The sequence below is a fragment of the Delphinus delphis genome, chromosome 14, assembly GCF_949987515.2.
Source record: "Delphinus delphis chromosome 14, mDelDel1.2, whole genome shotgun sequence".
In the NCBI taxonomy this organism is placed as follows: Eukaryota; Metazoa; Chordata; class Mammalia; order Artiodactyla; family Delphinidae; genus Delphinus; species Delphinus delphis.
The window spans coordinates 10,449,581-10,466,311 of NC_082696.1; the positions used below are offsets into that span (position 1 = coordinate 10,449,581).

Below are 16,731 nucleotides of genomic sequence, written 5' to 3' on the forward strand. Positions count from 1 at the left end.
CAAAGGACTTTGCATGAAACTAATATGCAATGTCAAAATGAGGCTACCTTAATTATAATCAGTCTTATTATTTAAGAACTCAAATGAATCCTAGTCTCAGTGATGAGAAGCGTTCCAGTTTTACCAGAATCATAAAATGTAGTGCCAGCACGGGCCCAGACTTAGAGCGCCAGGAATCTGAAGTCCTTGCTCTGCCACTTAGTAAGCATGTAAATTTGAACAACCTGATCAACCTCTCTCGCCTCACTTTCCTCATCTGTAAACTGAGGATCCTAACACCTACCTCAGAAGGCCATCGTGAGGACTGAGTTAATCGACGTAAAGCAAGAAAAACAGTGCCTGACAGAGAATAAGCCCTAACAAACGCTAGCTATTATTATTATTAATAATTTAAAATGGAGATAAATCGCGTGGCAAGAATTAAATGAGTGTAATGTAAAAGTACTTATTAGTATAATTCCTGGCACCACGACTGTACTTTGTCATCTAGTGACCGCCTCTCAAGAGTACTAGGGAAACGGGCCCAGGAAGAAGACAAGGACACTGTGGGGGGAGAAGGGGGCCGGTAATTCCTGTCCTTCCTGGAAAGTGAGAATTACTTACCTACCATACATCCTCAACGGGAATAAACCACACGGCAGTAATTTTTAAAGGTTCAGGCTAAATCACCTTTCTCTACTCCTAGGTGTAGCCGCAACCTCCACTTCCGGAAACAAGCTACAGTGCAGTGTGGGTGTAAAGGCTACAGCTCCAAATCTCTGTCCGCAATATACCCTTTCTAAAAGCTAAGCGTCTGCGAAGTGCTCTGGCCCCATAAAGCATGTCTACTCAGAATAGTGAGCTCAACTTATCAATTCCACTTACGGAGAACTAAAATGTCAAACTTCACGGTTTTCTCCATAAATAAACACTGACTTTTACACAATTCCAGTATGAGCATGGATGTAAAATGTGCCCCCATCATTTCACAGCCCCCATACTTCCACCACACAGGACAGAGCTCTGCCTCCACTGGGAAGGAATTCTCTACCCTCCGGCAGTAAATCCCCACCGGAAAACTGTCTTTCTATAAACGGCCTCCTAACTGTTTGGGGGTGGAGGGCAGGGGTGGTCCACAGCAAGCAACGTCAGATGGCCGGTGTTCGGACGAAGAGCTGAGCTCGCAGCGCACCGGCACCAAATCTGAGTCAGCTCTGAGCTAGAATCTTAGCTCCTCTCCCTCCTGAGAGCGCTACACTAAACACAGGCAAACGCAGAGGAACATCACCGGCCAGGCAGTCATGGAGCAGCTGTCTCCAGCCCAGTCAATGGGGTGAGTCCCAGCCAGAAGGAATACAGGGTCCTGCACTGCACACACTGAAATAAGCGACGACAGAAAACCAGCTGCTATAACTAGCTCAGGCATCAGAAACTCCTCAGGGGTCTAAAAACAGGGTTAAAAGTACAGCTCAGAGACGTCAGCAGGCTTCCTACAGGTCAGCAAAGGAGATGGTCACTGAGTTCAACTGGAATCTAAGGAGGCAACGGGGAAAGAGCCTGCCCGCAGCCGAGCACAGGTGCCAGGCGCGCCGCTACCACACTCAGACCTCTCTGCACCGGGGTCCACGGATCTCACTGGCCAGAGGCTACAATTCTGCAAATTCTTTCCTTCGCTTGTTTGAAAATGTTCGTGAAGTGTCACGTACTGCTCTAGATGATGGGCTACAGTGGGGCAAAACCAAGTGCCTGCTGCCCAGAGCTTCTGCCCGAACAGGAGCAAAGCACACGCAGGTGGTAAGCGCGGCGGAGGAAGGACGAATGCCCGGGCGGGAGGAGTGTGTGCTTCTACTCCAGCGAGTCGCAGACGGCACCTCAAGTTAACATTCCTTCGAAGAGAAAGCTAGAAGTAATAAGACAGCAAGACTCACAAAGACCCGGCCAAAGCCTCAGAGGCACAGGAAGGACAAACACGAAGGCACAGAGGAAGAAAGACGGTATTCTGAGGGGTGAGGGTCAGTGGTGGAGGCTCGGGGACCCTGAGTGAAGGGGGGACTCCCAGAGGCAAGGCCAGGGCCCGACGGACGCCCTCTAAAAGGACCATTCTGGAGTCCGCTGTGATAATCCACATGGGAGATGGGGGCTTGGCCACAGGGTGGCAGCTGTCAAGGTGGCGAGAAGTACTCAGTTTCGGGATCTATCTTGAAAAAAAGGGGCAATGGGATTATTTAACAGATTGAAAGGCTGAGAAAGAGAGGATGACTGTGAGGTTTGGGCCTGGGCAAGCAAAGCAGAAGCACAAAGCTGCCATTTATGGAGTGAGGAAAACTGTAGGAGGAAATGGAGCAGGTGCTTTTTACACAGGAGAAACTTGGGAACCATCAAATGTTCTCTACAAAGATTTAGTAACCAAAAGCAGCCCGCCCCACCCCGCGCCAGTTATGAATTCAGAACTCAAATTCATAGCCTCCCTTGCAGCTAGGATGCATTCAGATGACTTAAATTCTTCCAGTTAGACTGACCATAGCCGAATCTGACTTGGAACTACACACGCTGCATGTTGCTCGTTGCCCCGTTTCTGCAGCTTTTAGCAGCTGTGGTCAGAACTGGAATCCCCCCGGATCCCTCTGCTTCACTGTGCACTCTGTACTTTATTACTCTTGTGACCTGCTGCATGTGTGGAGTAAAATGTCCTTTAACTGTCATTCTGGGACGTTCTCTACATGTGCTGTGATACACCTGATGTCGTGAAGACAGGGCCAGTGATGTCATACGTTATCACTCCTTCCACCCTTTATTTTTTAAGCCAACGAGGAAGAAGAATGGGGGACAACAGTGGACAAGGGAGAGAGCTCTCCCTCCGGCAGCCCAGTGCACTTGGAAGGGAACTCTGGTCTCTCCTCTTCTCTCCAACTATGAGAATTTGGCCAACTACTGGGGAATAAGATCCTCTCATCTCTGAGACCCTGACAAGTGGCAAGGGACATACTGGTAGGAAGTACAGAAGGAAAGTCGTATTTCTGTATGAAGCCCACAACACTGAGGAGACCCTCCAAAGATGTGAAACGCCTACATACCTAGGCGTAGATACTCAGATATCTAGATAATCTAGATACCTAGATTACTGGGTTATCTCAAAATCTTATTGGAAATTTCAAGGTAACATAGTAACTAAAGGAAAGGGAAGTCTCTTTTCTGGCTGACTGTTTTGCGGTACACGGGCCTCTCACTGTTGTGGCCTCTCCCGTTGCGGAGCACAGGCTCCGGACGCGCAGGCTCAGTGGCCATGGCTCACGGGCGCAGCCGCTCCGCGGCATGTGGGATCTTCCCGGACCGGGGCACGAACCCGTGTCCCCTGCATCGGCAGGCAGACTCCCAACCACTGCGCCACCAGGGAAGCCCCATGGCTGACTGTTTTAAGGAATATTCTGAAGCCCACAGACCAACAATTATTCTGACCCTCAGCTCTTCCGCAGTTCTCTCTGGCAGCAATGATGATGATGATATTGATTAAAAAGGAACTTTTTACTTTTAGTGTTGGGAAACCGTCCCTGCTTGGCTGTCTTTTCTGTGGAAACATCTCAAATTGGTGTTCCCTTCCCAGCAGACATCTCTCCAGCCCTCCTTGGGACCAGCTCCTACAACCATCCAGGTAGAACTCGATTTTTTCAGTCTCAGGACCATTAAGTAAAACTTAATTACCTCAGCAATGATAGATTTTTTTGCATTTTTATTCCAGTACTTTCTGGGTTTGTTTTTTGGGTTTTTTTTTTTTTTTTTGCTATTCATCTTACTTTTTGTTTCTGAATGTTTGATGTTGTCTAGAACAAAGGCAGTGCCTTTGACTAACCCTGAAGAGCCAATTCCATTGGTCTGTTTGGTAGTTAATTAAAAAAAAAGCGTATACTCTTAATGATTTAATACCAATAAAGGGAGACCAATTTGCTTAAATCTTTGGAACAATCTGTTTTCTAGATTAAACACACTTTTTTGTAGGAAATGGGAAGCTGCATAATGCCTGCTGCTGTAGACAGTTACCAATCTTGGGTTTCGGACTTTGTTAGTAGGCAAGGGATGTTCATGTTATATACACACATTAACCACACTCAAGTCTCAGCTCCAGCATTTCCAGGAACTTTCTAACACCTGGCTCCACGTAGGGAGTTCCTCTTGAGCTCAGAGAAACCTGGACTGAGCAAGGTCCCCAGTGCTAGTGAGGCGTCCACACAGTCCCACTGAGAAAAGCAAGGCTGCTGTGGCTTCCTGCTTTTTCTCCTTGTAATCCCCTCTTCCCTTCATGCTTCCACCCACCTTCTTTCTCTTCTCCCTCTCTACTAAAGTGTTCTTCTAATTCCATTCACAACTACAGTTTTAACTTTTATAGCTATTTTCAAAACTGTAAGGGCAAATGGCCTTAATAGATTTGTTGCATATAAAAATAATCAAACTGCCATAAACAACTTTTTACCAGAAAGAATTTAACTTTCTTCCACTAATATAAAAGAAGAGACTTCCTTTACCCTTAGGAAAAAACCTGTTTTAAAATACAAAAACAAAGCCATCCAGCTCTTCTTTGTGGAGGTGAAAGAGGAGTTGAAGTAACGGCACAGGACAAATCTTTTAAAACTTATTATTTCCATTAAGAATTCACTGTACACAGTTTATCCCAATGTTGTACAGTATACACTATTTTCAGAACTACTTAGAAAGTAATAGTGTGTAAAATGTGTAAGTAATTACTGGCTCTCTTTGATTCTTTTTGTGACTCCAAGTAAAGTTAGCACCTCAAACTTAAGATTTTCTACATATTAAAAAAAATAACATTCTACATATCTAACACACACCAGGTATTCAGAAGGAAGAGTTTCTCTGAGAAAATTCTCACTTTAAAAATAATAAATTAGGGGACTTCCCTGGTGGCCCAGTGGTTAAGAATCGCCTGCCAACGCAGGGGACACAGGTTCGAGCCCTGGGCCAGGAAGATCCCACATGCCGCAGAGCAACTAAGCCCGTGCACCACAACTACTGAGCCTGTGCTCTAGAGCCCATGAGCCACAACTACTGAGCCCACGTGCCACAACTACTGAGCCCGCGCACCTAGAGCCCGTGCTCTGCAACAAGAGAAGCCACCACAATGAGAAGCCCGCACACCACCATGAAGAGTAGCCCCCACTCGCCGCAACTAGAGAAAACCCATGCTCAGCAACGAAGACCCAACGCAGCCAAAAATAAATAAATGAATGTATTGAAAAAAAAAGTTAGAAGATAATTTATTGTACTGATTACAACAATTTGCTAAATCTTTGAGCTAATCTCTTTCCCCTTTAGAAAGAATTTTAAAGAATTTGGGTTAGTAGCTGTACTAATACAACTTGTCAAGCGTTAACCCTTAAATTTCACCAGACTGTATTTGAAATGACAAGACTCTAAACTCTAAAACTAAAATAAAAAGACATTAACTTACTATTATCTTAAAGGGAAAATCCAAGCTGGGAGATCTTACAGTCAAACTCATTTAGCAGATGAGCAGAGTGAGATACAGATTTTTCCAGTATTGCACATAGATTAAGCATTAACCGACAAGGACGGAACTGTCCCAACTCCTGGTTCTGGCCACATTTCTTCCCTTTAAGCAGTGGTGAGTTTCTGACTCACTGGAGGAGGGCTGGAGAGCAAGCACCCAGGGCGTACACCTGCAGGTCAGGAAGCTGCTTCTGTGTCTATCTCTGACACCTGCTTGTTAACCCTAGCTGCACAGGAGTCACCTGTGGAGCTTAGAAAGAGGGAAGCTTTTACATTCAGATGCCATTGATATGGGCATCCATCTGGGAGGTATCAAAGCTCTGTAGGAGAGTCTAACCTTCGGCAAAGTTGGAGAACCACTGGCCTAAGCTAAGCCACTTAGTTTAACTTTCGATTTATCTTCTGGTATTTTTGTTTTTACCGTTTGCTTTTCAGGGAGCTGTGAAGCAATGTGGTTGGTTGATTTTACTGTTATCAACTGTTAGCTTTAACTGAATTTTAACATAAATATCACACTAAATGTTTCTTTGATGAAAGCAAATAAACCAAATGTATTTAAATATCCAGGTGATTATAACGCTGCCTAAAACGTATACTTGAGTTTTACATTTCAAAAATAAAAATATAATAGAAAAGCTTAACAGATATTTTAGGTTGAATGTCTAGATATGTAAAATACACAGAACTCATATGTAAATGAAAAAACAGAATAAGCTACCAGCAGAGAATAGGCACTGTACACTGTATGTAACCTTTAAAATTTCTAGGACAATGTAAATGTCCAGGTTAAAAAATAATAATAAAAAATATACACACACACACATCAGTATAAACTTCCTAATATAAAAGTAGCTTTCCAGGACTTCCCTGGTGGCGCAGTGGTTAAGAATCTGCCTGCCAATGCAGGGGATGCGGGTTCGAGCCTGGGTCTGGGAAGGTCCCACATGCCGCGGAGCAAGTAAGTCCCTGCGCCCCAATTACTGAGCCTGCGCTCTAGAGCCCACGTGCCACAGCTACTGAAGCCCGTGTGCCACAACTACTGAAGCCCGCATGCCTAGAGCCTATGCTCCGCAACAAGAGAAGCCACTGCAATGAGAAGCCCGCGCACCACAACAAAGAGTAGCCCCCGCTTGCCACAACTAGAGAAAGCCCGCACTCAGCAACGAAGACCCAATGCAGCCAAAAATTAAATTAATTGATTAATTATTTTAAAAAAGTAGTTTTCCAAACTACAAGGGAAATCATTTCACATTTTCTCATTAAACTTTCAAGTATAAAACCTGGTCTTCCCTCATTTTTAAGAAAAAAGGCTAAAGATTTAAAACTTTATATTTAACCTAAAATTTAACCTCTTCTAACACACCTCTGTTAAGAATGTCACACTGAATGCTTCAAAATATGTTGAAATTCGACTACAATATAAGAAGTAAATAAAACCAGTTAAATAGTCCAGAAATTTAAATTTTAAAGCACAACTAAAAATTACCATATCTAGAGATCTTTTCAAAAATATTTTCTTGGTACAAAACTCCATCTACAGGGAACTTTGGCATCAAAGACAGTAGCATCTGCTATCCACTTGGAAGCAGAAATGTGAGGTGTAAAGCTTATATACCTTCATATTCACTGATGAAGAACAAGTGAGGAAATCAAGACAAAATGTGGCCAACAAAAGGCCATTATTTATACAATCTGCAACCCGCTAAAAAAAACTCCAAACGTTTCAGGTATACAAGCAAAGCAGCTTGGCTCCAATTCTCTTAGAACAGAACATGCGTATATAAAAATGCTGTGAATAACACAGCAGAAGAAATCTCAAAGCATTCACTATTTTACTGGCCAAAAAGTTTACCTTCATCTTATTGATTTGTTTGTTTATATGTGTATATATCTATATACATGTAAAATACATGTTTAATATATTATTTAGTACAGGTAGATGTCTCTGAGTGAATACAAACTATCAAGAAATTAAGACTCTGAAGGTAAAACAGACACTAGGCACCCATTCCTCTCCATTATGTTAAGCCTTCCTTTATTTCACTACGTCAAGCCTTCCTTTCTCATCCTATCACACCCTATTATGCTCCTTAAATAGGAAGTCTCAGCTCTGTTTTAGAGAAAACTAAAATTAAGCCCTGACTATTGAATTCACACTTAGGATTCAGAGAGTAAGTCTAAATAAACATTTCATGTCAAAAAACTCTTTTAGGGCTTCCCTGGTGGCGCAGTGGTTGAGAGTCCGCCTGCCGATGGAGGCGACACGGGTTCGTGCCCCGGTCTGGGAAGATCCCACATGCCGCGGAGCGGCTGGGCCCGTGAGCCATGGCTGCTGAGCCTGCGCGTCCGGAGCCTGTGCTCCGCAACGGGAGGGGCCACAGCAGTGAGAGGCCTGCGTACCGCAAAAAAAAAAAAAAAAAAAAAAAAAAAAACTCTTTTAACCAGTCCTTCTCACTCCATTCTTCCTTACTTTTCAGAAACATTGTTAAAACTATATTAAAACATAATTTTAACTGTATTTTAAAAAGCAATCTTTTTTCCAGAATAGATTAACAATATAAAGTAACACAGGTGGGAATCCTAGAATTCACCTGGCTCCTTAATAACCCCAAGGAAAACATTTATTTTAGCCAAACAATTGTAATGTTTGTCTCCTTTTAGAAACATCTGCTGCCAAAATAAATATGTGCGTTGGAAGAAGTGTTTTGGCTGTTAAGATGGTACCAAAGAAGATGCTTATGTTCTGAAATAAATATTCTACTCAAAAAACACACAGCAAAATAGACACATCCAAAGGGTGTAGAGGATAAAGGCACAAATTAAAACACCTATTCATTTTTAAAGCCTTTTTCAAAACAACCTTGGTGTTTAATTCAGTTGTTATTCAGATTGAAAGTGATAAGTTCAGATGGGTCACCTTAACAAAAATAACAAGTTCTATTTAATTTTGCCACGATATCTTTCAAAGCAATAATTATATTCCATATTCTTGTTGTAAAGGTCTTCGCAATACAGATGTGTTTAAAAACTAAAAAGTCATGTTTTCCCATTGCAGAAGCACTCATGAACTTATACATCTCTCACTTTGCCCTTTTTCTCCTTCCCTGGTTTTATAATTCCAACAGGTATCAGGTTATACAAACATCTGCAACAAGATATGGAGAGTTAAAATACCAGTCCAATAACACTTGATAACTCGAGAAAAATCTCCGACCACATAATTGAAATCAGCTTGACACAAATAAATATAACTTCGCTTCTGTGACCTATTTCTTCTCGGTGTTATTTCTTTTATATGACAAATCTTTTTTAAAGCAAGTCAGCATAGGCCTATGTATACATTTATGATCACAAAGGACAAGAAAAATGAAATAAAACATTTGCTCACCCACATCCCCGATCAAGCAAAGGATACATTGGTGTCTAAGTTTAAAAAAACAAAATCTAAAAAACTCAAGAGTTAGATTCTAGTAACCTTAAAGATTATACATCCTCTGTGTAGCTCCGTATTAGATGAAATCAACCAGTGTACTTCTGTTAACCATCCCCAGATTTGAATTCCAGGAGCCTAGAGGCAGAACATTCTCCACAGAGGCACAGAAAATTCATTTCCCCTCTCAGCTCAATAAAAACCCAAGGAGACTAGTTTTTAGGACACGGTGCAAAACTAATCTGTTTACCATGTATTTGTCTGATGATGTGAGAGAATCAGCAAGTGAAAGACCACAAGTCTAGTTCCAGTTAATAAATACCAAAACGATGTACTATTATCACATCATGCTTCGAAGACCCAGTCATGAGTACAGTTCAAAAATAAAATTGTCACCATACAAATCAAGAATCCCCAGGTTAATACTAAAATCCAACACTCAGTGGCCAGTTCCCCCTAGCTCTCCGAGACAAAAAGTAAGCAGTGATACTATGTATGTTAAATTTCATATAAGCACTGTGGTTCTTTCTAACAGAATACTCATTTAAAATTCCTGTCACAGGAGTAGAACGCCAGCCAGGAATCAAACTGTGACCCCTGAGCCAAAGACAACTTACCACTCAGCTAGTAAGTGGGCAACTCAACATACAAACTTGAATTCCTACATTTTAATCCTTTGCAGAAATATATGAGCAATATTAAATGAACTGGATTCAGCTCATTAGAGGTTCACAAACCAAGCACAGAAAGCTTTGGAGGCCGTCCAAAGTAAAGTCATGCCTAGGTGGTGATGTCCACTCAATAAAAACTCAATGTCATCATTATCTTCCAGTTTTTTCCCTGAAGAACATTACCAGCCGTGACCACAACAATGCTTAGCCAATTATATCAGCACTAAGAGAAGACGGATAGGACTGGCAGCCAATCACTGTGCCAGGACCTTGTTTGTGGACCAAGTTTATAATTATCCAAAATTCGCAAATAAAGCAACTCACCGAAAATTCCTCACCAAAGGACACAGACTAAAGCTAAAAAAATAAACGTGTTCTAATAACCTTTACCAAAACCCACATTATTTCTTTTCCTTTCCAAAGCTATTAATTAGCCTACACCTAACTGATCACATGAACTTGGTACTATGCTGTGTGTCCCCTTTAAAATGTTACACACATTCAGAAATGCATTAGCAGTTCTTTTTAGCCTTTTAGGTTTCAAAACAAAAAAACAATACTTCAAGGTCATATTATAACTAAATGAAAAAGTAAAAAAGCAATAAAGATTATTTAGAACGTCCGATTATGATTAACTCAATATGGAAGTGTGACAGCCAGGGCATTCCATTTCTTACCAGATACCCTACTTTTCTTTCATTATCAGAAAGATCTGTGTTTAATCAGAATTAGGCATTTTTTGGGGTTAGTAGTAAAATACCTAATCTAAAATCTTAATTAAAAATTTGCTAAAATACTTGGTGGGTAACCTTTATCAATTTGTCCCTTCAAATAAATCTGAGAGTTACTGGATTTTGAAAGTATGTAAATCCACCAGGATGAAATAAAACAGAAAAGCTAAGAAAACTAAGGTTATTCTATGTAACTGTGTATGTCCTCTACTTTTAGCCTTACATATGTGGGAAGAAAATAATGAAAAAAATATTCCTAGGTGATCATTCTTCAACCTCTCCATTTGTTAGATTCCCACTTTGGGACTGCAAAATAAACCAACGTCTTAAACTTCGAATAAGACTTTAACTCATTCAGAGAAAAAGGTAGCTTGCCATGAACAGCTCCTTTTGAAATGACTCTCGAATTTCCCTTCAGGAAAACATGGTGGAGAGGAAGGTGCAGGAACAGGGAGTGGCGGCATCTACTTCCCTCCACCCGTCCTGCTATTTCTCACTGCCCTTCTGTCTCTACTCTCTTCCTGTGGCAGAGTATCATACAGAACTGTCAGAGCCCCAAAGAAATCAGCTGTAGAGCAGAATCAGGACTCTATTCGGCTGGCTGCCTGGGCCTTCTTCCCCTCAACTAAGGGAAAATTAGCTTTAAAACGTAAAAATAAGTAAAATAAAATAAAAGGAAGAGAGAAAGAGAGAGGAAAAAAAAAAATCACAACTCTCATCTTACTTTTCAATCATTTACAAATTAACTCCCTCTCATAAATAGCAGCCTCAACTAAAGAATTTTACTCTAGGCAGCAAAGTATTACTGGAAGAAAGGAGTAATGTTGAATCAAATTACAATACAATTAAGTATGCAACTGACTGCTAAAATTCTGAGTGGCCAATCTTTAATAAACAAGGGGTGAGAACTTCTGACAATAACGAAGGCCATTTAAAGAATCAATAGCTGGGATTCAAAGGCTGAGCTGCTTCTATCTTTCCTTACAACTGCCTTAACATAAAAATATCGCCAAAGGACAAATTAAGATAAAGAGGAAAGACAATTTTCGGTCTCTAAAAAGACAGGGCTGAAGTGTCATTTATCTGTGAACTTTTAGGACACAGCTATGGAGCATATAAAATATATCATTCTCCACATTCACTTCAGAGAGAACAAAAGTTCTATCCAACCTTTTTTCCACAGTGATTTTTGGTCAAACATGGGGAAGAATTTCCTGAGAGGAAGTACTGTGAAACTCTGGAACGGGTTGCTTGGCAACACTGTGGAATAACCTATCTGGAGGCAGGAAAACAAGCAGGGCATCAACCCGATGCACCACCAGGTTAAAGGCATGGTGCGGGAATTTATAAATCAGCCTTTCTGGTGCTCCTAGAAACGAAATACCCTAAAACAAGTCTGACTCTCCTCATGGCAACATTACAAGGATATACTCTCCAGTATCCAAGAGACTGTAGGCTTACTACTGCCAGAAGGTAGATGGTCATTTAAGGTAACTTCAACTATTTGATTCTAGAGAAAAAGGAGAAGAATATTTTTTTTTAAAAGAAGAAAAACTCTTTTTTGTTTATGTAAAAACACAAAACCCATTCAAACCTACGAAAATTGATACACATCAAATTCTCTTATAAGAAATACAGAAATCTTTTTTTTCAAAAGATACAGAAGAAATACGTCAAGAAATAAAAGCAAAATAACTTCTGGGGAGACTAAAAAAACTTTTAAGCTGATGCCATCTTTATGAGAAGGACCTTTAAATAACTTAAAACTTCACCCTAAGAAGTTTATTCACAGCTCAAAATTTGACACTGTCTGACATCAGAAATATTAGAAAGCCAAGTTCACTTTGGGGCTTAGATCTATATAATTTGCTGCAAAATGAGGACACAGTCAATCTTTCAAATATAGCTGGTAACACAGGCTTTCTACCAAACAGGAATTCTGTCCACTTTGCTCTAAGAAGGTCACTTTTCTTTCTTTAAAAGAGAGGGTGGGAAACATTGTACCTGTGATTATTTCAAGAAACTATGAAATCTTTTAAAAAGTAGAGAAAAATCAGTGAAATGCCCCCCCCAATACTCTCAAAACTAATCTTCGGTAGACAGTAAAAGACAAAGACAAAACTAGGACCAACTGTGCGGGGAAGTGGAGTAAAAACTAGCACAAACCTGCTGCTGTGGGTACTGCATTCCTCCCATGGCCCCTGGGGTCCGACCTTGAATGCCAATCGGATACCGCTGTGGGCCTGGGGGGCCGTAGGAACCTGCCGGGTAAGGGCTGCTCTGCTGTGGCTGAGAATGAGGGTTACTGCCCATCCCATACAGTTGAGGTCTCTTCATCACCATGGGATCCATTGGGCTGCCCTGTGAAGAAATACACGAAGAAGTAGGCTTATTAAGTCATTATTACAAAGGCAGAAAGTTTGCTATGCTAACGTATACATTATAAACGCAACTATCCTTTCTTTTGAAAATATTAAAAACGATGACCTGACAAATAAAACCCAGAAAAACATTAAGAAAAAAACCTAGGTGGATATAAGACATTTAATTTTTTACTTTTAGTAAGGCTTTAATAATTAAGAGGGATCTGGAGCAAACAATATAAGGAAAGATTTCGCGTTCATCTAAAATTCTACTATGCATACAGGAAACGGGCATGAGTTAATCTCACCCAGCTCCTTTTAGCTTACTAGTAACAAAGGCAAAGCACAGCGAGTGGTTAGGAACCCTTTCTGACTTCAAAGTATTCTTAGAACAATTACTTTATTTTAGACCTGAGTCTGCAAGTCCTGATCAAACATTAATGCATCTGAGTGCTCATTAGAAAGTGAAAGGATAGATTTCAGATAACACAGAATGTCTAGGGTAAAAATTTTCAAAGATCACTAGTGCACATGAATAAGCACCCAGACTGTGAGTCACAAGCCACCTTCTCCATGCAAGTAAGCGTCTCACCAAACATAACCAGTTCAAAACTAGACTTTGAGTTTTATTTTTGGCTTGGTGAGTCAGCCCATGGGCCTCAGGGCCAAGGCCATTCAGGAGAGCCGAACTGGAGCCTCAGTCTGCGCTTTCATGCCCTGGGTGCTTCAAAGGAGCAAAGCGGTGGTGGCGGAAGTCCCTCACCGCAGTGCTACAAAGGCCTACAGATCCCTCCTTCCTTCCTTCCAAAACCATATACTGATGCCTACTGTGTGCCAGACTCTATGTTCACACTGAGTACACGGGGACTCTCAGGAAGGCTTGAAGATTAGCAGGGTAAATGGAAGAAGCCACGTTCAAGGTGGGGAGGGCCAGGGCACAGAGTACCACGGAGCAGAAGAAACGGCATAAAGCACAGGCTCGAGGGAGCTGAGCTGCCTGGCGTGTGTGAGGAAACATAAGCAGTTTAGATCCAAGAAGCCAAGCGGCAGCTGGAGCAGGCAGAAGCCAGTAGATGGGTGAGCCTTACGTGCCATTTTAAAGGCTTCAGACTGTACCTTGGGGATAAACTACCGGGTGCTTTTAACAGAACTATAGAGTCAGATCCGCCTTCCGCAAGGACCACTCTCTTGCCAGCTGCCCGGAGCCAGGGTGGGCTGCCACAGAGGCAGGGGAGCTGAGGTCCTGGGCTGGTAGCAGCGCTGGGCAAAAGCAAGCCCAGATTCAAGTAAGAGAATGGCAACACAGCACGACTTGTGAGTGATGGAAGACAGGTGTCAAGGGTGGCTTAACAGATAAGACACCAGGTGAGACAGCATGCAGTAGTAGAAGCAGATCAACCCTCCCCAGGGGGCGGGAGCCTTTAGTATTCTGCATATTAAAACTGAGGTTCCTGTAAGGAAATCCAGGTGAAAATATCCAGAAGGAAGAGCCAACTTGGGGAGGAAGGTCTGACCCAGAATCATAAATAGGGAAGTCAGCATACAGAGAATACATGCTCCTGGAGGGCGGCGACTCCTGTTTTACTCACTCACATTATATCTCCAGGACACAAGTCAAACAGTGCACCTGGCACACAGTAACTCCTCAGTAAATACTGGATGAATTCATTAATATGAAGCACATAAAACTGAAGGACTCTACCCAGGAAGAATATATGAAAAGAGAACAGAAGGTAGAAGGGAAAAGGAGGCCACAACTAGGCCAAAAGAATGGTCAGAAAATGTAGTTAGAGGTTGTAGAGAGCACAGTGCTATGGAGGAGAAGGGAGCAGGTGTCGCAACATGCCAACTGCAGCCCAGGAGTCCGACAGGTGAGGGCTGAAGCTCTGGCTATGCCTCGTGACTGGGAGGTAACTGCTGAGCTGGGCGAGGGCAGTCTCGTTGCAGAGGTGAGGGCAGCTCCTGGAAGACCGGGAGCTGGGCATGAATAGGAGGTGAGGGGGAGCCAGGAGTGTAGACCCCAAACCCAAGGCGGGAAAGCTACAAGAAGCCCCAATCAAGCAATTATACTCCAATAAAGATGTAAAAAAAAAAAAAAAAAAAAGAAGCCCCAGTCCTACACATCCCCCAAGGCTGCCCGCAGTCTCTGCCCTCCCTCCTTCTTAGGGGTACCCTGGTGCTCATTTCAATGACTTGAGTAACCCACTAATCACACATTTACTAAGCATCTACCGTGTGCACTATGCAGGACACTGGAAGCAAAAAGTGGACAAGTGTCGGTGGCTGTCCTGGAGAGGTGAACAGGCTGAACAAAGATGACAGTGCAGCCCAGCAGACATCCTGAAGGGGCCGTGAGGAGAGAGCACGCCAGTGGGTCTGAGTTCTCACAAAGCCCACCTATAGAAATACCTGAGCTTAGTCCTGAGGGGTTCATAGGAATTTGCCAGGAACTGATCTCACCTGAATGAAGATATGTGTAGGCCAAACAGCTCCGCTCAAAATTCACAATTTCATGGAATTTCAACTGTGCTACTTTCACCAGCCAAGAAAAACGTTTACTTACTGTGACAGAAATTGCTCAAACAATATACTGATGTTACACACACTGCGCTGACTTCACAATCAACATACAAACATACATGGTGACCTCATGTAATGAAACTGAAATTGAAAACTAAATTAAGTTTTCTCAGAATGATTTAAATTAGAATTTATGCCTAAGAAAAGCAAAATGTAATGATTTTCCACACTTTCTTTCAAAAGATAAAATAAAACTTTCTATGAAAGTGTGAAAATCAAGGCTGAGCTGGTGATGCTAGAATCCGCAGAGTGAATGAATGGCCCACAGAGAGTAAATCAGATTTCAGGCTAAATTTCCAATATGGGGCCCGAGGCAGCCCTATCTTCACATTCAATCTGAATTAGCCGGGGCATAGGAAAGGTCTGCTTACTTGACTTTAAATAGTGCACGACCCAAACTGGCTTAATTAAAGCAGAAATTTAAAATGGGAGAATGATTGGAATGTCTATATTTTAATGCTATAGATAACAGTGCAGCAAATTCACCTTATCAGTGACTGAAACTGTTTTGTAATATCTTTCTCATCACTGCCATAAACTCTCACAGCCCTACTTAAAATTCAGTTAATTTGCACCCATGTCAAAATGTTAGCTTAACCCTGAGATTTCTGAAAATCGAAAGCATGAAATACACAGATTATCTCTACCTCTCAAAATGCATCAAATGCCTTTCAGTGAGATTCAGATATGAAAACAAGATACTTACACAGTGCAAATTATTTAATTTTAACCTTCTCTCCTTATGGCCTATTATTAAATAATCAACCACAATCCAAATTCATCCCACTGTGTACTCTTGCTATTTTTAACACTAAATATGTACCACTGCAGGATCTCAACCCCTGCTTTTTACAACTCTCTCCTTAAAGAAAACAAAACCCAGATCAAATCTAAGACTTTCCCAAAAATCAATTCACTTCTCATAGTCACATCTAACCCAAAACAACTTTGTATTTTTATCATCTACCCTTCTATTGATTCTCCAGTATCACCATTTTCAATTCTCACATATAATTTATATCAGAGACCACCACATTAAGAATAGTCCTCAAATATTTCTCTAAATATGTTATTCCAAGCACATTCTTCCCTTCTAGTTACCATTCCACAACTGCTGCAATTTGGACTTCAATTCCATAAAATAAGACAAGTGCTTTTAGAGTCACAGTGTGTCCAGCCCATTTCCAAAGAAGTCTTAACATAACTAGCCTATGTTTAGTTACTCAGCTTCTAATGAATTTTATTACTTGATAAGACTTTCTTGTAACTCTTCCTTATTCAAGTAAGTTTTTAGATATGTATGTATTTAAGTATGTAGTTATGGGGGTTCCCTGGTGGCACAGTGGTTGAGAGTCCGCCTGCCGATGCAGGGGACACGGGTTCGTGCCCCGGTCCGGGAAGATACCACATGCCGCGGAGCGGCTGGGCCCGTGAGCCATGGCCACTGAGCCTGCGCA

At 41.8% G+C, this 16,731-nt stretch overlaps 1 protein-coding gene across 8 annotated transcripts in view; it reads right to left on the bottom strand.

Annotated features, from left to right (window-relative positions):
* Nucleotides 1-16,731, bottom strand: part of ARID1B (AT-rich interaction domain 1B) — a 413,915-nt gene that overhangs the window by 350,710 nt on the left and 46,474 nt on the right. For all 8 annotated transcript variants that reach the window (XM_060029731.1, XM_060029728.1, XM_060029725.1 and 5 more), the window contains exon 2: nt 12,498-12,692. In XM_060029731.1, the coding sequence (XP_059885714.1) occupies nt 12,498-12,692 (195 nt within the window). The remainder of the gene's footprint in view (nt 1-12,497; nt 12,693-16,731) is intronic.